The 24460-nt window shown below is 36.7% G+C and overlaps 1 protein-coding gene across 1 annotated transcript in view; it reads right to left on the reverse strand.

The window, feature by feature from the left end:
- Positions 1-24460, reverse strand: part of HCRTR2 (hypocretin receptor 2) — a 122293-nt gene that overhangs the window by 29597 nt on the left and 68236 nt on the right. The window contains exon 2 of the mRNA XM_030840982.2: positions 3534-3712. Coding sequence (XP_030696842.1) covers positions 3534-3712 — 179 coding nt within the window. The remainder of the gene's footprint in view (positions 1-3533; positions 3713-24460) is intronic.

The raw sequence follows: 24460 nt of genomic DNA on the forward strand, positions 1-24460 counted from the left end.
AAGTAATGTTGAATGAGGTAATGAATGGGTCAGATCTTGTGGTTATTAATAGTTTTGTCCTTGATCTATGGTGAAGAGGATCAACTGTTGATCCTCTGTGGTTTAGTCAAGTTGACTAAACTGGACACTTTATAGAGAAGCAGATAGAAGCTATCAAGAGATGAAGATGTTCTTTCAACTGTAAGACTTGTTAAGTTGTGCTGCTGGAAAGAATACTGTCATAATGAACATTAGGAGAGACCCATGCCCTGCCTCATTCATGGTTGCACATTGCTTTCAATATGTCCTTGCATCCACGTAAGAGAATCTGGAATACCTAGTCTATAAGAAGGTATTGCTGTGCATTAGAGCAGGGCTGCACCTATTACAGGGTGATGCATCCCTCTCCATCACCCCACTCTCCATCAGGGAAACTTCTGGTTTGCAGAGAGAACAACTCAGCCAATAAAAGATTCTGGGCAACTTAAGCCATCTTAAAACTTAAAAAGATCCCCCAAATTTCCCCCTGGGTGGTTACTGGAACCAAGAGAAATTTAAAAAACTTTCTGGAAGCACCACAGAAATGGTGACATATTAGAATTCTCTGCTATTTATGATTTTCCCAGTGTCTCCACGTAATCATAAGACCCATTGCTTAGTGATTTTTTTCTATGGTGATATTTTTCCCTGTTGCTCAATGTACTCTTTCTCTCAAAAATTTTTGCTATAGTTTATTTTTGTAACCCACTCATGATTTTCAGATGACTGACAAAACTAGCCTTGCAGTTAAACTTAATGCTTGCAATGAGGCTTATAACTTTCATGACATTTCCCACTTAGTAGTCTATCAGTGAGGTCTGGCCTAAAAATGTATTATTTCTTTTTATAATGAGTCATTGTAGAACTATTGAGGTAAAGGTCTCTTTGTAACATTTCAGATCCAAAAGCCTAATTTATATAATTTCTAATAATGAGCTATTTGTGGTCTCTCTCATCTTTTGTTTTTCCCAAGACTTCACTTTTGGAGTACTTTTAAGACCACAGCAAAACTGAGGAGAAGGTACAAAGATTTCCCTATACCCCCTGTTCCCACATAGCCTCCCGCATGATCAACATCCCCCACCATAGTGGTACATTTGATATAATTGGTGAACTTACATTGGCACACCATAATCAGTACACTCTTGATGTTGTACATTTGGACAAATGTATAAGGACATGTATCCAACATTATAATATCCTACGTTATACTGCATTAAAAATCCTCTGTGCTCTGCCTGTTCATCCCTTCCAACCCCTGACAACCACTCATATTTTTTACTATCTCCATAGTTTTGTCTTTTTTCCTAATGTCATGTTATTGGAATTATGCAGTACATAGCCTTCTCAGATTGGCTTCTTTCACTTAGTAATAAGTATTTAATGTTCCTCCATGTCTTTTTTTTTTGCGGTATGTGGGCCTCTCACTGTTGTGGCCTCTCCCGTTGCGGAGCACAGGCTCCAGATGAGCAGGCTCAACGGCCATGGCTCACGGGCCCAGTCGCTCCACGGCATGTGGGATCTTCCCGGACCGGGGCACGAACCCATGTCCCTTGCATCAGCAGGCAGACTCTCAACCACTGCGCCACCAGGGAAGCCGCCTCCATGTCTTTTTATTGCTTGATGACTCATTTCTTTTAATCACTGAATAATAATCTATTACCGGGTTGTACCCCAGTTTATTTACCCATTCATCTACTGAAGGACATCTTGGTTACTTCCAAGTTTTAGTAATGATAGATAAAGCTGCTGTAAACATTTGCATGCAAGTTGTTGTGTGGATGTAAATTTTCAGGAATGCAATTGCTGGATCATATGTTGGGACTATGTTTAAATTTGTAAAAAAAAAAATCAGTCTTCCAAAGTGGCTGTAACATTTTGCAGCATTCCTACTAGCAATGAATGAGCATTCCTGTTGCTCCACATCCTTGCCAGCTTTTGGTATTATCAGGGTTCCATAGTTTGGCCATTCTAATAGGTGTGCAGTGATATCTCATTATTTTAATTTGCATTTCGCTTATGATATGTGATGAGGGACATATTTTCCTATGTTTCTTTGCTACTTGTATATCTTCTTTGGTGAGGTGTCTGTTAAGGTCTTTGGCCCATATTTTAATTGGGTTGTTTGCTTCCATACTGTTGAACTTTAACAACTCTCTGTATATTTTAGATAAAAGTTCTTTATCATCATGTCTTTTGCAAATATTTTCTCCCAGTCTGTGCCTTGTCTTTGTATTCTCTTTACATTGACTTTTGCAAAGCAGCCGTTTTCAATTTTAATGAATTCAGCTTATCAGTGATTTATTTCAATCATCAGGCTTTTGGTGTTATATATAAAAAGTCATCAAAACACCAAAGGTCATCTAGATTTTCTTCTATGGTATCTTCTGGGAGTTTCATAGTTTTGCATTTTACATTTAGGTCTATGATCCATTTTGAGTCCATTTTCTGAAGAGCGTAAGGTCTGTATCTAGATTCAGTTGTTCTAACTTCCCCAACTTGTCATTATTGGGAGCATATTGTCATTTCCTCCAAATCTTATGAAACCAACTGGAACCCTGGATGGAATAAATATCCGGAGGTGGAGCGTGGTCAAGGGAACCAGTAGGGAGTGGCCACCATTTCACTCACTGTCCAATTGCTAAAGAAAATCCATGTCTTTTAGAACTGTGGCTCTGGACACCAGCTTGGGAAAATTTTTAAAGATTTTAGAGCTATCAGAATATCAATCAGAAAATTATTCTCTGGAAGTGTTTGTTCTTAATTTCTTGTAGAGAAACTAGTTATAGGAAAGCTGTTTTCAGAACTGAAAAATAAAACATCTAATTCTGATGACCATGACTGATGTTTACTGAGAACGTACTATGTTTTTATAAGGTCATTGTCTTCCAGAGAACAATCCCTATGCCAAGTGGTTCATATAAATTATCTAAGTAAGCTAATCCAACCACCATAAGAGATAGTTATAATTAAAATTATTAATCTTTTAAAATAAGTGAATCTCAAAGAGCTTACATATTTGGCTCAATAGCATACAATAGGTGAATGGCAGAATAGAGATTGCAAAGATTCTCTACCAGATTCCTGGTAGTTTAATTCAAAACCTGCACTATAACCTGTTCCCTGTACTGCTTTGATCATATAGCTTTTGATTTCTCAGTAGTAAATGAGACAACTTATAAAAACAGATAGTCCTCAATTACTTGGACTGGGAAAGGCTGAATCATTAATTTGGTCAAGTTCCTTATTTTATAATCAGAAAATTAGAGACCAAATAGGTAAAAGGTTTGTGCAGCATTTATTGATGACTTGAGAATTCTGACACTTTGTTTTTACCCAGAACTTACCTTGTTTACCTGGTATTACTTTCCTTAAGTTTACCAGTTCCTTAAGCAAGTATATTTCTCTCTTAGCTCACTAGGTAATTTACCAAAGGGCCATGAATATAATTGAAAATGACTATACTTTTTCAGTAGTTTCTGTGTTTGAACCCCAAAAGTGTGAAAAATAATTACCTGTAAATAAGGAATCACTTTACAGAGGGATTGTCCAAAGAACCAGGTCTCAGTGATGTCCACTACTAAAGTGGCTGGAAGGCAGGTGATGGTCACGAGCACGTCAGCCAGAGAAAGGTTGACGATGAAGTAATTGGTCACCGTCCTCATGTGGTGGTTCTTCCACACGGCCACACAAACTAATTTGGAAAGAAAAAGGAATAGTAACTGTTATGAACTGAATGTCTGTGCTCCCCAGAAATTCATATGTTAAGATCCTGACTGCGCCCCCCTCAAAGAAGATGTGGTACATATATACAATGGAATATTACTCAGCCATAAAAAATACTGAAATAATGCCATTTCCAACAACATGGATGCAACTAGAGATTATCATATTAAGTGAAGTAAGTCAGAAAGAGAAAGACAAATACCAAATGATATCAGTTATATGTGAAATCTAAAATATGACACAAATGAACCTATCTACAAAACAGAAACAGGCTCATAGACATAGGAACAGACTTGTGGTTGCCAAAGTGGGTGACATGGGAAGGAATAGACTGGGAGTTTGGGGTTAGCAGATGCAAAGTATTATATATAGAATGTATAAACAACAAGATCCTACTGTATAGCACAGGGAACTATATTTAATATCCTGTAATAAACCATAACGGAAAAGAATATAAAAAGAGAATGTATATATATGTATAACTTAATCACTTTGTTGTATTGCGGTAATTAACACAACATTGTAAATCAATTATACCTCAATAAAATAGAAAGATCCTCCCCCACAATGTGATGGTATTAGGAGGTGAGTCTTTGGTAAATGATTTGGTCATGAGGGTAGAGCCCTCATGAAGGGCATTAGATCCTTATAAAAGGAACTCCAGAGAGATCTTTTGCCCCTTCCACCATGTGAGGATACAGCAAAAAAGCTGCTGTTTATGAACCAGGAAATGGACTCTGACCACTGAATCTGCCACAGTCATGATCTTGGACTTGTCAGGCTCCAGAACTGTGAGGAAAAAAACTTCTGTTTTTTATTAGCCACTCAGTTCATGGTACTCAGTTACAACAGGCTAGACAGACTAAGACAGTGACTAAACAAAGAAAATAGCTATTGATGAGGGAACACCATCAAGCTAATTGGTACCCCTGCAAATCCACAAATAAATATTGCCAAGGGAGATAATTTAAGGCTGTCCTGTGTTTTCACCAAAATGGTCAATATGTGTGAATGCTGAATATATGCTTAAAAATCAGTTCATTTACCTTGCAAGACATTTTTCAATGGATCATAAGGCTGTGTTTATTTTTACTTGATTTTGAATTTCATTTTCCAGGAGTTAAAGAGCAATCTTTGATTTATCGTTCTACTCCTTCGGTGGTCAGCAAATACTCAAGAAATATTTACTGAGTTGAGATGAATTAGGAGTTCGCTAGTTTTCAATGAACTGCAACGTTTGCCTCATCCATGACATTGACCCCTACCTGCTCCCAAACTCTGCCTTTGGGACATTTAAGAGATGAAGAGCCTTAAAGACAAAGTCAACGAAAAAAGTCCTTACTATTGCCATATACTGAAGTGGATGGTTCATATCCTTAGATCGTTTAACCTCAATGACAATCCCAAGGGAATTTATCATTACCAATGTTTTATATATTATGACGTCAGTGAGACACAGGAACTTGTTGAGGACAAATGGCTCATAAAACACAGAACCACAGTTACAACTGGGCTTATACACCAAGTGAAGAGCTGGTCTTTCCACCACACTGGCTACCTTCTTTTGTGAAAATGAAGGAGTTATATAAAAAAGCACATATAAATTCTAGAAACTCAATCTGTCTCCTTTCTATGACTCTTGATGGCCTCTTAACATCAGCTCAGATGAAACACACTTTCTCGGCCAAGCCTTCCTCCCTTTCCTTCAGTGTATCCCCCTGTGTAAAAGTTGAGCTATCTCATTCAGCTTCTCTTTATGGAAAGAATACATAGTTCTTTGATGCTCTGTCTGCCCTCTGAGATATTCAAAGGTTACATAATCACTGGTTCCAGAACTATATAGGTGTAAGCACTGCTACCCACATCTATTGATGGGTTTGCTTCACTGAAAGGAACTGTGAATTTACCTGGGTATCATTACCCTGTCAAATTTGTCGCTTATGCACCCAAATGATGCAGTGATTAGTAACCTTATGCAGTGAAGAAATAAAAGCACATTTGTTAAATTTAAGTCACTGAGTGAGGATTCCTTTTTGACAATTATGCACCAGTTTATTATGACTTTCATATGCTGAAAAATGCTTTCACTAGCTTCTGAAGCTGAAATTACCCTCAGTCACCAACAGATGCCAATTTAATGAAATACCTGAATTTCTGAGGATTTAATTGTGAAAACTTCACATCTTCCTTTAACTCCAGCACACAAGTACCAAAAACTCAAGTGAGCTTTATTAGGGTAAATCATAGTCTTTATTATCTGAAAATTCTGCTGCTGAAACTTTTATTTCTCAGAAACACTTGAAATGCTCACACACACACACACACACACACACACACACACACACACACACAAACCCATCTTAGCAGTCGACTAACACATTATCACGGCTTGTTATGAGAAAATTGACAAAAAACATCACACTTCTGATCCTTGGTCAATAAATGGTCCAAATGGTGCAATTTGGGATCTAGAAAAGAAAACAAGACTTAAAAAGTGCAATCCATTCTAGTTTGACTCCCAATTCTCCCTATTTTGGAGGTGAGGAACGGCAATGCTGGGAGGACAGTGTTAATGCATGATGTCTAAGCAATGTGAGAACAAGTAGATTCTCAACCAACGCTTCTATAGTATTTACTATGTGCCATATCCTGTTCTAAGCAATTTAAATTATTAATCTTCATAATAACACTATGAAATGATTATTGTTAATATCCCTGTCTAACATGTGGAAAACTGAGGCTTGGGAGGTTATGGAACCTACCTAAGGATGAATAGCTAGTAAATGCCGAGCTTAGATTTAATCTTATAAACTCTGCATGCCATTCTATTATATACCAGCATCTATCATTGAAGCAGAAGGTAGAAGGCAGCTGCCAGCCTTTCTTTGGCAGGACTTTAACATACATTCATAAAATTCTGGAATTGGAGATCATTCAGTCTAACTTGATGCATAAATCAACTCTGCAGTATTCCTGATTCATTCTACTTGCATATTTTTAATAGTAGGGAATTTATGATTTGCTTAAGCCCTCAACTACGTTTTGTGTTGACTTTATCTACCAGCAAGTTCTTGTTCATGTTGAGTTGATATCTGTTTCCCTTTCAGTTCCATTCATGGGTTCTTTATTCTTTCCTGGAACCCAAGGAATAAACCTTATCTATTTTTTTTCTGCATTGTACCTGTATTAGTTTCCCAGGGCTGCTTTAACAGAGTACCATAGGTTGGGTGTTTTAAAGCAACATAAACTTATTGTCCCACAGTTCTGGAGACCAGAAGTCCAAAATCAATGTGTCAGGAGGGCCAAGCTGCCTCTGAAACCTGTAGAGAAATTCTTCCTTACCTCTCTCACAGCTTCTGGTGGTTTGCTGGCTATCGTGGCCTTCCCTAGGGTACAGTTCTGTATCTTCAGTCTCTCTCTCCATCATAACAAGGTGTTCTCCTGCCTCTCTGTATTCACATGGCATCTTCTTATAAGGACACCAGTCATATTAGATTAGTGGCCCACTCTACTCCAGTATGACTCATTTTAACTCAACTAATCATATCTGCAATGACCTTATTTCCAAATAAGGTCACATTCTGATATTCAGAGGATTAGCACTTTCACATATTTTGGGAGAGACACAATTCAACTCATAATAGTCTGTCCTGTGACCCCTAAAAATTTGTGTTCTTCCCACATGCAAAATACAATTCACTCCATCTCAACGGTCCCCAAATTCTTAACCCATTTCAGCATCAACTCTAAATCCCAAATCTCACCTACATATTATTTAAGACAAGAATGGGTGAGATTTGGGGTACGGGTCTTCCCAGGGCAAAACTCCTCTTCATCTATGAACCAGTGAAACCTAGAAAACAAGTTATCTACTTCCAAAATGTCATGTTGGGGTAAGGATAGGGTGATATTCCCATTCTAAAATAGAGAAATTGGAAGAAAAAGCGGGTCACCAGTCTAAAGCAAGTTTTCAAATCAGCAGGGCAAATTTCACTAAATTTTAAGGCTTAAGAAAAATTCTCTGTGGCTTGATGCTCTGTTCTTCTAGCTCAATCTATAACAGTAGCCATTGAGATATTTAAAGTCCACAGCTATTCCCCAAGCCTCTGCTTACCGAGGCTAAATATCTCCAGAACCCTCATGTGCAATGCAGGGTTTCATATCTCACATCACCCTGATCGCTTTATTCTGAGCACACTCCAGATAATCATTGATGGCTCTAAATGAGCTATCTGCAACTGCACACATGTTTCCAGCTGTGGTCTAACCAGGACAGAAAAGAACAGGGTGACTGCTTTCATTAATATTTCTCTATTAAGACAGCCTGAGATCTTGTTAGATTTCCTAATAGCCAAGTCACACTTTTCTTTGATCATACATGTATACAATTGCTAGAAATTGGTTCCCTCATGTAGATGTTTCTTTACCTCTAAATCTTAGGGAGAAAAAGAGAGGGAAAATTAATATTCTAAAAAAACATTATTGGAATAATTGGAGAAGTTTGAATTTGGAATTTATGTTAAATAATATTACTGTGCCAATTACAATATCTTAAGTATGGTGTCTACATTATGTACATTCAAAATACTAAAGATTATGACTATGTCTGCTCCCCAAGACTTTGTTTCTCTGGGTTAAACATTGGCAGACCCTTCCTGCATAATAGCAGGATTACCTCTTTCATGACCCTGGTCTCTTTATTGTGAAAATGCTGCAGATTACCAGCAGATATCTCTGAGCTAGCTATCCAGAACTGAGCGCACATCTTCAGGTGCATATCTCCTCAGTTTGAGTTGAATAAATATCCATTAGTTTATTCATTTCCCCATTCAAAATATTAAAGATATAAGGGAAACAAACTTCTCCTGGTAGCACATCAAATTTATGCAGTTAAATTCATCATCTTTTCTTATATTCTCTTCCTGGACTTTATATCTCCCTGAAATATAACATTCTTCCTTTTTCTCCCCAATACCTTATGTTTAAAATCCCTCAGATATCTCTTACCTCTATAATTGTCTTTCTATTCCTTTTGCAAATACCTGGTCAGATTGTGGTAATAATTAGCTAGGATGTTGCAATTACCTCCTAATAGTTGGTCCTGCACCCTGCCTCTCTTTACTCCTATCCATTTTATCCAGTGATACCATTCACTCCAGTTATATTAACTCTTTCATTTCAAGGAGTCTCTCCTTTTCTTTGGAATTAAGTACACAATCCTCAGGTGGCCACCCAGTTCTCATTGAACTTTCCCTCTATGTCTTGCAATGCTGCCCATAAAATACTCAGAGCTGCAGGATAAGTTTGATATCTCACTTTATAGCCAACATTCCACACCAGGCGATTGCTAATGCCATTCCTCCTTTTTGAAATGGCCACACTCCATTTCAATCCTCTTTTCAACTAATTAAATCCTACCCCAAAACAAACAAACAAAAAAGCAAACCAATCAAACAAAAAAATTGGTTTCATGTAATGTCTCTTAATTAGCCTAACTCAATATGACTTCTTTCTTTTTTAAAACCATATTACACCATAAAAAAGAATGAAATAATGCCATTTGCAGCAATATAGATGGACCTAGAGATTATCATACTGTGAAGTAAGTCAGACGAAGACAAATATCATATTATATCACTTATATATGGAATCTAATACAAAATGATATAAATGAACTTATTTTAAAAAACAGAAACAGACTCACAGACTTAGAGAATGAACTAATGGTTACCAGCAGGGAAGGGTGACAGGGAGGGATAGATTGGGAGCTTGGGATTAACACATACACACTACTATATATAAAATAGTTAACAAGACCTACTGTATAGCACAGGGAACTCTACTCAATATTCTGTAATAACCTATACACACATACACACAAATATATAACTGATTCACTTTGCTGTACACCTGAAACTAACACAACATTTTAAATCAACTATACTCCAATAAAAAATATTTTTAAAAGGAAAAAAATATTAAAACAAAGAAATAAAAACATATTACATGTTGTACCTTTCCTCGTCATGAATCACATTCTAAAATTATTATGAACTATTATGGGTATTTGTATTTTTTTTCTTATTCTTCTACTGGTTCAAAAGCTCTTTTTCATTTTGAGATGGGCTTTTCCTTTCTCTTACTCTTCTTGGTTTCGAAAGCTTTTCTCCCAACACAAACACAGCCTAAAACTTACTTTGCAATAAAAAATATTCATAACATTGATTTGTTCATCCACTTGTATCGTATTGGTGCCTTTGGTATTGTACATTTACCCATGAGGTTCTTTAAAAGAAGAGAAAAACCCAGTGGCTGATTGGAGCATTTATTTTCCTCATTCCTTTTAAGGCCTGACATTTGACAGAGAACTTGGCTGCCTGACAGTTATTTTCTTGGCTCTCAATTCCCCATATACTGCCTTCTGATGAGCCTTGGCAGGATGTGAGACATGAACTTGGTACTATTTTTGAAATCGGTTCTCTGAATGATCATGATCCACCAATGTTAAAGTTAGTTTGTGGTTAGTCTGCACTTACAACAGTCTGCCTGCATTAATCAGGAACAAGTGAGGAATGGTTGTGCACATGGGGGTGAAAGGTGATGCCAGAAGGCAGAGATGCAGATTGAATGAAAAGCCACCTTGAACACAGATATTTTGAAAAACAGACTTTTGAGATACAGAGGTGCCAAGAAGATAAAAGTCCATTTAGTCCTTCCTCTTTCACCCCGCATTTGGTTCATCATCTCTTCATCTGTAAGAATCTGATGATGTATAGCTCCCATCTTTGCTCTGCAGGACCAACAGACGGAACCTGACTCCAGCTGTATGACAGCATCTGTAGTCTGTGATGTAGAGAGGGATTTAAAACATAACATAGAGATACAGTCTTTAAAAGTAACCTGTTACTGGATGTGCCAAAGATTAAACTGACTTTCAAATAGGAAAATAAAATATTGGTACAATAAAACCCTTTTGCAACTTCAATCTGCAGTTATGATAAACTGGCTTTTGTTTTAGTATCTAACACACTGCATATGGACAAAGTGAATTTCTCTCTCAAATCAATCCTTGCACTTGGAAAAATTTAAACTAAGGTGATATCCTGTTAATCTGTTGATGAGACTGCATCTTTTATTAAACATACACTTAGGTCTTAAAATGGCAACTAATAATTGATATTATAATATCAAGAGGAGTCTGTGCATGGTATATAATTAACATGTTACTGAGCATCTCGAAAGATCTGTACTATATATATCAAATTATTTTAAGCATTTTCACATTTATTTAATTTTTCAACATTAAAACAAGATATAGGTGTTAAGTGACATAAGCCAGATACAAAAGGACAATGATTATATAATTCCATTTATATGAAGTACTTAGAGTAGCCAAATCCTTTAAGACAGAAAGAAGAATGTGGTTGCAAGGTCTGAGGGGAGGGGAGAATGGGCTATAATTACTTAAGAGGAAAGAATTTTAGTTTCGCAAGATGAAAAATGTTACAGAGATATATAGCGCTGATGGTTGTACAACAATGTGAATGTACTTACTGCCAATGAATTGTAAACTTAGGAATGGTTAAAGTGGTAAATTTTAAACTGTGTATACTTTATCACAATTTAAAAAAAAAACACTTTCCATGGAAAAAGGAGCTATAAAATGGGAAACAAAATTTTTGACCCAAAAATAATGTTCCTCAAAATTCCTAAATACAGAATGAAAATTCCAGGGGACAATCTTAATTGCTCATTTTATGATTTTTAAAAAACTCATGAACAGCTAAAATAATGAAAGAAAACGCAGTTATTCAAATATACCTCAGTTCTAATGGCAGTATAAAAGACAGCCAACACATGATTTTTTAATACATAATTTAAATTATTTCTTTGTGAAATCAAAGTTTTGTTTGTAGTAGGTTGTGATATTGTAATTTAGATAGTGTCTTAAATGATTATGCAATGTCTTGATTGTTCTTTATTTAATGTACATATGTATGTATACAGATATGAAAGATAATTTCTTGATTGTTATTTGTTATATTATCCATATAAAACATGTCAGAAAACAACTTTAAAAAATACTGTAGGGCTTCCCTGGTGGTGCAGTGGTTGGGAGTCCGCCTGCCGATGCGGGAGACACGGGTTCGTGCCCCGGTCCGGGAAGATCCCACATGCCGCGGAGCGGCTGTGCCCGTAAGCCATGACCGCTGAGACTGCGCGTCTGGAGCCCGTGCTCCGCAACGGGAGAGGCCACAACAGTGAGAGGCCCGCGTACCGGAAAAAGAAAAAAAATAAAATAAAATACTGTAGTTCCACCTTTTGCCACAAAGTGTCAGTGAAAGACTTTGAAAGTGCTTACCCTGTCACTTAAGAGGTGAGTTTTAAACATTAAGTGAATTGTAATATTCTTTATAACGTATAAGTAAATACACTTGTTTCAAGTGGGATATTCTAGACCATATTCTAGACCAAAAAGAATCCTTAAGAAAGGACAAATTTGGCTAACCTCTTTTAAATTATATACAAATGAATGAGTCAAGGTGAAATACAATTATTTTTCTAAATGAAAAACAGCAAAAAAGCCATTGAATACACATAGAAGGTAGCCTCTATTTAACTCTTGTGAGGAATCTATCTTGAAAGCAGGAAAGGATTCATCCAGAATCATTACAGTGTGTAGATTTAACACATAGGAAAGTTGACTATTGATGTGGTCCTCCAAGGGTAAAACAAACTCTCCATGAAATCCGCAAGTATTTTCCTTTTTCTCATCTTCATTGCACCTCACCTCTTTGGCCCCCCTTATTGTTACTTTTGCTTCCTTCTTTTCCTGGGAAAATATACCAATAATTCCTGACTCAGTCTCCCATCTCCACCCACACATCTTGGCAAAGTTGTCTACAAATCTCTCTGTCTGTGCTCAGAAGAGCAGCAGGCAAAGATGCCACTACTTTTCGTGCAAATCTGACAGATGGGACACTGTCAAGAAACACTTCAGTGCTGTGAAATGATCCCCCCCCAAAAGGTTATCTAATATGAAGAGAAAGAAAACTTAAGAAAAAGTTATTATAGAAACAAAGACAACAATGTTCTGAATGCATTTCAGTTTTTGTTTCCTTAAGAAAATATAAAAGTCTACAGGCTGACAAAAACTTTCTCATTGGCACCTGCTCATTATTATAACATAGGCAGGAATTCTCATGCTGATACCAATGAGGTAGTATGGGGAATAATTACAATACCACAATTAATAAATCATCTGGGAAGGGATTTTGAAAGACAGGGTCTTCACACAGGCACAAATATACCTAGAGAAACTGCATAGAAGAAGGTTATAAAAGAGAAACACAAGGGAGATGGTAATTCATAGGAATCAAGTCCAAAGGAAATTCTTCAGAAAAGAGAGTGAGAAGGTAGGCTTGACTTCTGCTGTCTGTGAGAGGCAGAGGAGGGCTCAACCACAAATTGTACCAGGGTTCTGAATAGGATCTGCCAGACACCAGAGCATCACTTCATGTTAATAAGTTTCCCCAGGCCTTTGAGGCTGGCCTTTGTGGAAGGTGAGGAGGGAGGAAGTCTCCACAGTCTTAGCATCTGCAGTTCTACTAATGGCTACATCTAGTAGGCATCAAAGGAGTTTTTATGGGGTGGGGGGGTGTATAAATTTCTTGATTACCCATGTCTTTTTACTCTTTACAGGTAAATCACTATGAATGTTTGTTCCCGGTGCAGCCTCTCAAAATTCCATCTGGATCTCTACCCTGTCCTCAGAGCTCTTTAGGGATATATGGTCAATCTTTGTCTTGGCCCTTTTGCTTTAATTAGCACATATAAGTGACCTATCCTTCCCCTGGCACTTGACTTCTGTTTATCATACGGCCTGCAATGAACTTAATTTTTTGGCTTCCTTTGTAGGACTATTTTCCCTCTTTCACTCCATGTATATCTTCAACCGTCCTGTCTTTTTCTTCCATGTTCTTTTCTTTTTTGTTATTATCTACTCTCACAACTTCAATTCTCATCTCTAGGAGACTAATTTCCAAAGTTAGAACTCTAGTTCTTGGTTCAGTCTTGCTTTCCATAACAAAATTTCAAACTACATTTTGTTCATCTTTTATATATTTTGTCTTTGATTCACACTCAACTCATGATTATAAAATGTATACATACCAAATTAAAGCATTTTGACATTGTCCTGAAGATTAGGGAGAATCACTGAAAGATTTTAAGCAAGGGAGTGACAAGACCCTGTTTCTATTTTTCAAAGATGACTTGGGAGAATGTGGAAATTATATATGCTCTTAAACTGGAAGCAGGGGGGCCAGTTTTGAAGCTTTTTAGAACTCCAAGGAAATAAGGTGAGGACAAAAGAATGGGGAAAAAATGAATGAATTCCAGAAATAATAATGAAGTTGAAATAAAAAACTGTGGTGAGTGATTAGATATGAAGATGAAGAAGGTAAGAAGAACTGAGGATGATTACCAGGTACATTGCTTGGCAAGTGGGGAGAAGATCCTATTGCTCACTGAGTTATGAAATAGAGGAGAATGAGGCAGCTTCATTTGGAAGTAGGGATAGAAGATGAGAAATTCCATTTTGTATACGTGAGTTTGAAACACTTATGAGTTATCTCGCTGTCAGTATCCATTTGGCATTGGGATTTATGCATCTATATTTCAGGAGATATATTTTAGTTACAGGTACATATTTGGGATTCATCGGAATAGCCATACTGTTTAAAGCCAGTTGAGTGGATAAGGTCAACCAGGGATAGATTAGAGTAAGAAGGGAACAACCTAAGTCATTTCCAGAGAATTGTGCAATTTCAGCCAATTAGTCTTGGTTGGCAAATATCCAAAGGTGCCAATTTTCTCTGAAGTACTAAATATTATAGTATTGAATGGTACATTGATTTTACTAGTAGAAAATAGTATACAGTTCTGGTTATGACAGATAAGCTTGCTGCAGAGCAAACCTCCCATCCAAAACAACCATGGAGCAGTTGGAGTGTCACACATGTCTTTACAACATTGGAAAGCTTATGAGAGAGTGAAGACTTGAAGGGCCAATATCCTGGAGAAAAGGAAAGAAGACAGATGTACACTGACATTCAGCACCTCTTTTCTGCTCAAAGCTTTTGGCAGTTTGCAGGCACCAACTAAGGGCTGAGAGTAAAAAGTAGCAGCCAATAATATGAGAAGTTGAGCAGGAACTTGAACAGTCTTGTTGAACAGAGGGCAGTCATTCAATCAACCTGAGGTGAACAACCCTGGCTTTCAGCGGCAACCCCAAAGAGCAAACTGTAGCAGAGATAAGCCTGAAGGAGACATGCTCTCCTAAAGGATGAAGCCTAGCTCCAAATACCTTCACTTACTGACTGGATAGAGGTTTTCTGTCTCAATACGAACTGCCTGCCAAAGCAAAAGCAAATTCTCTGTGGAAGAATATATATTATCTAGAGCATCAAATGATTTCATCCAAAGTTTTCATATGAAATGTGACTCATTCAATAGAAAAGTCATCAGGCAGACACAAAGGCAACACCAAAAGACCAAAGCCTATAGGAAAAGAAAAGAAAAGAAAAGAATAAAGCTTTCAGAAATGTTAAAATAATTCGATTAAAAAGTTCAAGAAATTATGTGATATATGTAGACTATTAATGAAAAATTGAAAAAATATTTAAGGGGAAACTGTAGACCTCAAAAATGTTTTAACTGGAAACACAACAATGGATCCAATAGAAGATTAGATGGATAGAGCCAACCAGTAGAACTATCCAAACTAATAGAAAAGTATTCAAACTAAACAATAGAGAGAAAAAAATTGAAAATGCAGAAAATAATATGAATAATACATGCTTTAAATACTAAAATACATGTAATTGGGTTCTCAATATGTGAGAAGAAAAGTAAAATGAAGCAGAAACAATATTTAAAAATAAACTAGCCAAGGAGAGATGTTATCTGATAATTTTTTAAGACTAATTAAAAACCAAAGGTAGAGTCCTGTGACATATCACTAGAGACTTCATTCCAGATTAACATTAGTAATTAATCAATATTACATATATCTTATTATTATTCAACATTTTAGCAATTACTTAAAAGATGAAATAGAAGGGCATATTTGTTAAACTTGAAAATAGCACATAACTGAGAGACATAGTTAATATTTTGGGTTCCACATGGCTCAAAAGTTCTTGCCAGGCCAGAGCAATGGGGGGAATATAATATGAGATATAACAAGAATAAATGTAACCCTGCATTTAAGATCAAAAGCTGTTTTAGGTACATTACATTTTACCAGGAAAAAAATAAAACTAATTAAAGGCAACTCTACACAGATATCTGAAGTGTCACAAATCTCAACCAGGATAAATATAAGAGAAAACTACACAAAGTTATATTTTAATAAAGCTTCTGAAAACCAGTAACAAAGAGAAAAATCTTAATTCAGATAAAAAGCATATCACCATCAAAGCATAATACTGGGATTGACAGCTAAATTTTCAAAAGAAAAAAATCTAAAGTATAACAAAATGTCATTTTCATGCTGAGAGTAAGAACAATTTAGAATTGTATAGTCAATGAAAACATATCTGATAAATGAAGATGAAATAAAGTCCTTTTCAGACAAACAGAAGATGAGAGAATTTGTCAACAACATTCTCAAACCAGAGAAAAATGAAAGGGAGTTAGACAGAAAGAAAATGATCAGTTGGAAGTACAAAATGAAGAGAGGAATGAAGAATAATGGAAATTATAAATATGTGAATAAATATCAATTATAAATGGCTAAATAAAATAATAAACATCATCATGTTTTGTGAGGTTTAAATAACTGCAGCAGAAAGGAAGCAGTGGTAAACAGAGTTAAGGCAGTGTTCCAAGTTTATTTCAGTGTTCAGCAAGTGTTAAAAATACTAATTTATCAATATATTAAAATGCATTATCAATGACATACATTTTCATCACTAGGGAAATCTCTAAAAGAATAGTAAGTGAATATGTAACAAGCTAAAGAGGAAAGAAATAATAATTTTAAAAGGTAAAAGGCAAGAAAAAAATTGAACAAGGGGAACTAAAAGAAAGCAAATGAGATGATAGGTATAAACACAAATATACCAATAATTACATTAAATTAAAACTTCAATTAAAAGACAAAGGTTATTGGGCAGGATTCAGAAAAAGACTCAATCATATACTTCTTAAACAAGCAACATACTTTTAATAAAATGACACAACAAAATAGAAAATGCAAGAATTTGAATATTAATTTAAAGAATGATGGTGTAGCTAAATTAATTTTAGACCGAATTTTAAAGCAAATTAAAAATGTTAAATTTAAAATTTGGACAAGATGTTGAGGTAAGAAGCATTACTAGAGCTAAAGAGGGAAATTTTATAATGATTAAAGGATCAATTCACTAGGAAGATATAACAATTCTAATACTGCATCCTCTACAATATACGAAGCAAAAGATGATACAACCGAAGTGGGAATCATAGAGGGATATTATAATAGATCTTTCTAAGTAACTAATAGAATAAACAAACAACAAACTCCATTTCAGATCTATGTAATTAACAAACTTTACTTAATATATTTGTAAATCTTAATTTATATCTATCTGGAATATTATACCCCAAACTGAAGAGTACACATTATTTCAGAGTATGCGTAGTACTTGGACAAAAGTTTACCATATTATGGAATATAAGTAAACCTCAACAAACTTCAGAGTATGGAAATCACAATGGATTTTTTTAAAATTAATTTTTATTGGAGTATAGTTGATTTATAATGTTGTGTTAGTTTCTGCTGTACAGCAAAGTGAATCAGTTATACATATATACACTCTTTTTTAGATTCTATTCCCATATACATATGAATATTTTAACTGAACTTGGTAGAATTAAGCAAAAAATCAACAAAAATATTGGGAAAACCCCACAAATGTTTGAATTTTAGGTAATGCACTCCTAAATAACTCATGATACTTAAGGTAAATTACAATACAGATTAAATTATTTTCAACTGAATGATAGCTAAATACAAACTATCAAAAACTATTCAAAAAAAACTATCAAAATGAAGTTAAAGATATACTCAAAAAATATGAATAATCTTAAATGAATCTACTGGAAAACAAAAACTGAAAATCAGTAATATAATTATTTATCTCAAAAAGTTTAAAAAAGGAACAAAAATTAAAGCATTAAAACTAAAGGAGGTAGAAAGAAATAAAGGATAGAAATAATGAATTAAAGAATATGCAAGAGCAAGAACTAAAAAGCCAAAATTTGTTTTTTTTGTGAAAATTAGTAAAATTATTAACTTCATAGTAAGATAAATAAAAAACAGAGAAGTCACAAATATTGAAATCAGAAATAAAATTGGAACTTTACTCACATCTTTTTATTTACTTTTGTTTTTAACTGGGGTACAGTTGTTTTACAACGTTGTATTAGTTTCTACTATAAAGCAAGGTGGAGTAGAGTTTACTCACATCTTATGCACATTAAAATATAGAGAATATAAGAAAAATGTATGTCATTAAATTAAAAACTTAAATGAAGTAGACAACTTCCCTAAAAATACAGCTCATCACAGCTGATACAAGAAAAAGAAAATCTGAGGTGCCTTATATCAATTTAAAAAGTTGAATCTATAATTGGAAAAAAATTTTTCCACAAAGAAAACTCCAAGTCGATATGGCTTCTCCAATGAATTCTTCTGAACATTAAAGAAAGAAATTGTTTTTCAAAAAAACCTATAGAATTAAAGCAAAGTGCACACTTCCAGATATTTTAAACAGGTAGCAAAAGTGTTGATACAAAAGACCTGAAAAGGATATTTCCTGATCTAAGGAACTCTTTTGAAAATAAATGCTAAAAGCTTAACATATGCTCACCTTATTTTTTATAAAGAAGGCAAGAACATACAATGAAGAAAAGACAGCCTCTTCAATAAGTGATGCTGGGAAAGCTGGACAACTACATGTAAAAGAATGAAATTAGAACACTCCCTAAAACCACACACAAAAATAAACTCAAAATGGATTAAAGACCTAAACGTAAGGCCAGACAATATAAAACTATTAGGGGAAGACATAGGCAGAACACTCTATGACATAAATCACAGCAAGATACTTTTTGACCCACCTCTTAGAGAAATGGAAATGAAAACAAAAATAAACAAATGGAACCTAATGAAACTTAAAATCTTTTGCACAGCAAAGGAAACCATAAACAAGACCAAAAGACAACACTCAGTATGGGAGAAAATATTTGCAAATGAAGCAACTGACAAAGGATTAATCTCCAAAATTTACAAGCAGCAAATGGAGCTCAATATCAAAACAACAAACAAACCAATCCAAAAATGGGCAGAAGAGCTAAATAGACATTTCTCCAAAGAAGATATACATATTGCCAACAAACACATGAAAGCATACTCAACATCACTAATCATTAGACAAATGCAAATCAAAACTACAATGAGGTAATCACCTCACACCAGTCAGAATGGCCATCTTCAGAAAATCTAGAAACAATAAATGCTGGAGAGGGTGTGGAGAAAAAGGAACCCTATTGCACTGTTGGTGGGAATGTAAATTGATACAGCTGTTATGGAGAACAGTATGGAGGTTCCTTAAAAAACTAAAAATAGAATTACCATATGACCCAGCAATCTCACTCCTGGGCATATACCCTGAAAAAAATCATAATTCAAAAATCTACATGTGGGATGTTGGCTGCTCCCGCTTCCACTGCCGCTCTCAGTGCTGCTCCGGGACTCGGCTGCTCGCACCCTGCACTGTTGGGACGTTTCTGAGGCGGTGGAGATGCACACTGCAGCCAGGGGCTCGGCCAGGCCATACAGGCCTGCACAGCCTGAGTTTTATTGAGATAATTCATATACTATACAATTCACCCATTTAAAGTGCACAGTTCAGAGAGGGGGAAGATGGCGGAAGAGTAAGACGTGGAGATCACCTTCCTCCCCACAGATACATCAGAAATACATCCACACGTGGAACAACTCCTACAGAACACCTACTGAACGCTGGCAGAAGAACTAAGACCTCCCAAAAGGCAAGAAATTCCCCACGTACCTGGGTAGGGCAAAAGAAAAAGGAATAAACAGAGACAAAAGAATAGGGACGGGACCTGCACCAGTGGGAGGAAGCCATGAAGGAGGAAAGGTTTCCACACACTAGAAGCCCCTTCCTGGGCAAAGAAGAAAGTGGTGGAGCGGGGGAGCTTCGGAACCACGGAGGACAGCGCAGCCACAGGGGTGCGGAGGGCAAAGCGGGGAGATTCCCGCACAGAGGATTGGTGCCAACCGGCACTCACCAGCCCAAGAGGCTTGCCTGCGCACCGGCCAGGGCAGGTGGAGCTGGGAGCTGAGGCTCGGGCTTCGGTCGAAGCGCAGGGAGAGGACTGGCAGCGTGAACACAGCCTGAAGAGGTTAGTGCACCACGGCTAGCCGGGAGGGAGTCCGGGAAGAAGTCTGGACCTGCTGAAGAAGCAAGAGACTTTTTCGTCCCTCTTTGTTTCCTGGTGCACTAGGAGAGGGGATTAAGAGCGCTGCTTAAAGGAGCTCCAGAGGCGGGCGCAAGCCGCAGCTAACAGCACGGATCACAGAGACGGGCATGAGATGCTAAGCCCGCTGCTGCTGCCACCAAGAAGCCCATGTGTGAGCACAGGTCACTCTCCACACCTCCTTTCTGGGAGCCTGTGTAGCCTGCCACTGCCAGGGTCCCGTGACCCAGGGACAACTTTCCCAGGAGAACGCACACACACCTCAGGCTGGTGCAATATCACGCCAGCCTCTGCTGCCGCAGGCTCACCCAGCACTCCCTCCCCCTCCCTCCCCCTGGCATGAGTGAGCCAGAGCCCCCGAATCAGCAGCCCCTTAAACCCCATCCTGTCTGAATGAAGAACAGACCTACACGCAGAGGCAGGGTCAAATCCAAAGCTGAACCCCGGGAGCTGTGCAAACAAAGAAGAGAAAGGGAAATCTCTCCCAGCAGCCTCAGGAGCAGCGGATTAAATCTCCACAATCAACTTTTTTATTTTTTTTTTATTTTTTATTTTTGGCGGTACGCAGGCCTCTCACTGTTGTGGCCATTCCCATTGTGGAACACAGGATCTGGACGCGCAGGCTCAGCAGCCATGGCTCACAGGACCAGCCGCTCCACAGCATGAGGGATCTTCCCTTACCGGGGCATGAACCCGTGTCCCCTGCATCAACAGGGGGACTCTCAACAACTAAGCCACCAGGGAAGCCCTCCACAATCAACTTGATGTACCCAGCATCTGTGGAATACCTGAATAGACAACGAACCATCCCAAATTGAGGAGGTGGACTTTGAGAACAAGATTTATTATTTTTTCCCCTTTTCATCTTTTTGTGAGTGTGTATGTGTATGCTTCTGTGTGAGATCTTGTCTGTATAGCTTTGCTTTCACGATTTGTCCTAGGGTTTTAACCATCCATTTTTAATTTTTTTATATATATATATTTTTAACTTTTGAAAAAGATTTTTTCTTAATAATTTTTTTATATTAATAACTTTATTTTATTTTATCATCTTTCTTTCTTTCTTTCTTTCTTCCTTCCTTCCTTCCTTTCTTCCTTCCTTCCTTCCTTCCTTCCTTCCTTCCTTTCTTTCTTTCTTTCTTTCTCTCTCTCTCTCTTTCTTTCTTTCTCTCTCTCTCTCTCTCTTTCTTTCTTTCTTTCTTTCTTTCTTTCTTTCTTTCTTTCTTTCTTTCTTTCTTTCTTTCTTTCTTTCTTTCTTTCTACTTTTTCTCCCTTTTATTCTGAGCCGTGTGGATGAAAGGCTCTTGGTGATGCAGCCAAGAGTCAGTGCTGTGCATCGGAGATGGGAGAGCCAACTTCAGGACACAGGTCCACAAGAGACTTCCCAGCTCCATGTAACATCAAATGGGGAAAATCTCCCAGAAATCTCCATCTCAACACAAACACCCAGCCTCACTCAATGACCAGAAAGCTACAGTGCTGGACACCCTATGCCAAACAACTAGCAAGACAGGAACACAACACAACCCATTAGAAGAGAGGCTGCCTAAATCATAATAAGTCCACAGACACCCCAAAACACACCACCAGACATGGACCTGCCCACCAGAAAGACAAGATCCAGCCTCATCCACCAGAACACAGGCACTAGTCCCCTGCACAAGGAAGCCTACAAAACCTACTGAGCCAGCATTAGCCACTGGGGACAGACACCAAAAACAATGGGAAATACGAACCTGCAGGCTGCAAAAAGGAGACCCCCAAACACAGTACAATAAGCAAAATGAGAAGGCAGAGAAACACACAGCAGATGAAGGAGCAAGATAAAAACCCAGCAAACCTAACAAATGAAGAGGAAATAGGCAGTCTACCTGAAAAAGAATTCAGAATAATGATAGTAAAGATGATCCAAAATCTTGGAAATACAATAGAGAAAATGCAAGAAACATTTAACAAGGACCTAGAAGAACTAAAGATGAAACAAGCAATGATGAACAACACAATAAATGAAATTAAAAATACTGTAGATGGGATCAATAGCAGAATAACTGAGACAGAAGAACGGATAAGTGACCTGGAAGATAAAATAGTGGAAATAACTACTGCAGAGCAGGATAAAGAAAAAAGAATGAAAAGAACTGAGGACAGTCTCAGAGATTTCAGGGACACATTAAATGCACCAATATTCGAATTATAGGGGTTCCACAAGAAGAAGAGAAAAAGAAAGGGACTAAGAAAATATTTGAAGAGATTATAGTTGAACACTTCCCTAATATGGGAAAGGAAATAGTTAATCAAGTTCAGGAAGCACAGAGAGTCCATACAGGAAAAATTCAAGGAGAAACACGCCAAGACACATATTAAACAATCAAAAATTAAATACAAAGAAAACATATTAAAATCAGCAAGGGAAAATCAACAAATAACACACATGGGAATCCCCATAAGGTTAACAGCTGATCTTTCAGCAGAAACTCTGCAAGCCAGAAGGGACTGGCAGGACATATTTAAAGTGATGAAGGAGAAAAACCTGCAACCAAGATTACTCTACCCAGCAAGGATCTCATTCAGATTTGATGGAGAAATTAAAAACTTTCCAGACAAGCAAAAGCTGAGAGAGTTCAGCACCACCAAACAGCTTTACAACAAATGCTAAAGGATCTACTCTAGGCAAGAAACACAAGGAACAAAAAGACCTATAATAACAAACCCAAAACAATTAAGAAAATGGTAATAGGAACATATATATCAATAATTACCTTAACTGTAAATGGATTAAATGCTCCCACCAAAATACACAGACTAGCTGAATGGATACAAAAACAAGAACCATATATATGCAGTCTAAAAGAGACCCACTTCAGACCTAGGGACACATACAGACTGAAAGTGAGGGGATGGAAAAAGATTTTCCATGAAAATGGAAATCAAAAGAAAGCTGGAGTAGCAATTCTCATATCAGACAAAATAGACTTTAAAATAAAGACTATTAGAAGAGACAAAGAAGGACACTACATAATGATCAAGGGATCAATCCAAGAGGAAGATATAACAGCTGTATTTATGCACCTAACATAGGAGCACCTCAATACATCAGGCAACTACTAACAGCCATAAAAGGGGAAATAGACAGTAACACATTCATAGTAGGGGACTTTAACACCCCACTTTCACCAATGGACAGATCATCCAAAATGAAAATAAATAAGGAAACACAAGCTTTAAATGATACATTAAACAAGATGGACTTCATTGATATTTATAGGACATCCCATCCGAAAACAACAGAATGCACATTTTCCTCAAGTGCTCATGGAACATTCTCCAGGATAGATCATATCTTGGGTCACAAATCAAGCCTTGGTAAATTTAAGAAAATTGAAATTGTATCAAGTTTCTTTTCTGACCACAACACTATGAGACTAGACATCAATTAAAAGAAAAGATCTATAAAAATACAAACACATGGAGGCTAAATAATACACTACTTAGCGAAGTGATCACTGAAGAAATCAAAGAAGAAATTAAAAAATACCTAGAAACAAATGACAATGGAGACATGATGAACCAAAACCTATGGGATGCAGCAAAAGCAGTTCTAAGAGGGAAGTTTAGAGCAATACAATCCTAACTTAAGAAACAGGAAACATCTCGAATAAACAACCTAACCTTGCACCTAAAGCAATTAGAGAAAGAATAACAAAAAAACCCCAAAGTTAGCAGAAGGACAGAAATCATAAAGATCAGATCAGAAATAAATGAAAAAGAAATGAAGGAAAAGATAGCAAAGACAAATAAAACTAAAAGCTGGTTCTTTGAGAAGATAAACAAAATTGATAAACCATTAGCCAGACTCATCAAGAAAAAAAGGGAGAAGACTCAAATCAGTAGAATTAGAAATGAAAAAGGAGAAGTAACAACTGACACTGCAGAAATACAAAAGATGATGAGAGATTACTACAAGCAACTCTATGCCAAAAAAATGGACAACCTGGAAGAAATGGACAAATTCTTAGAAATGCACAACCTGCCAAGACTGAATCAGTAAGAAATAGAAATATGAACATACCTATCACAAGCAATGAAATTGAAACTGTGATTAAAAATCTTCCAACAAACAAAAACCCAGGACCACATGGCTTCAGGCGAATTCTATCAAACCTTT

The sequence above is a fragment of the Globicephala melas genome, chromosome 11, assembly GCF_963455315.2.
Source record: "Globicephala melas chromosome 11, mGloMel1.2, whole genome shotgun sequence".
Classification (NCBI taxonomy): Eukaryota; Metazoa; Chordata; class Mammalia; order Artiodactyla; family Delphinidae; genus Globicephala; species Globicephala melas.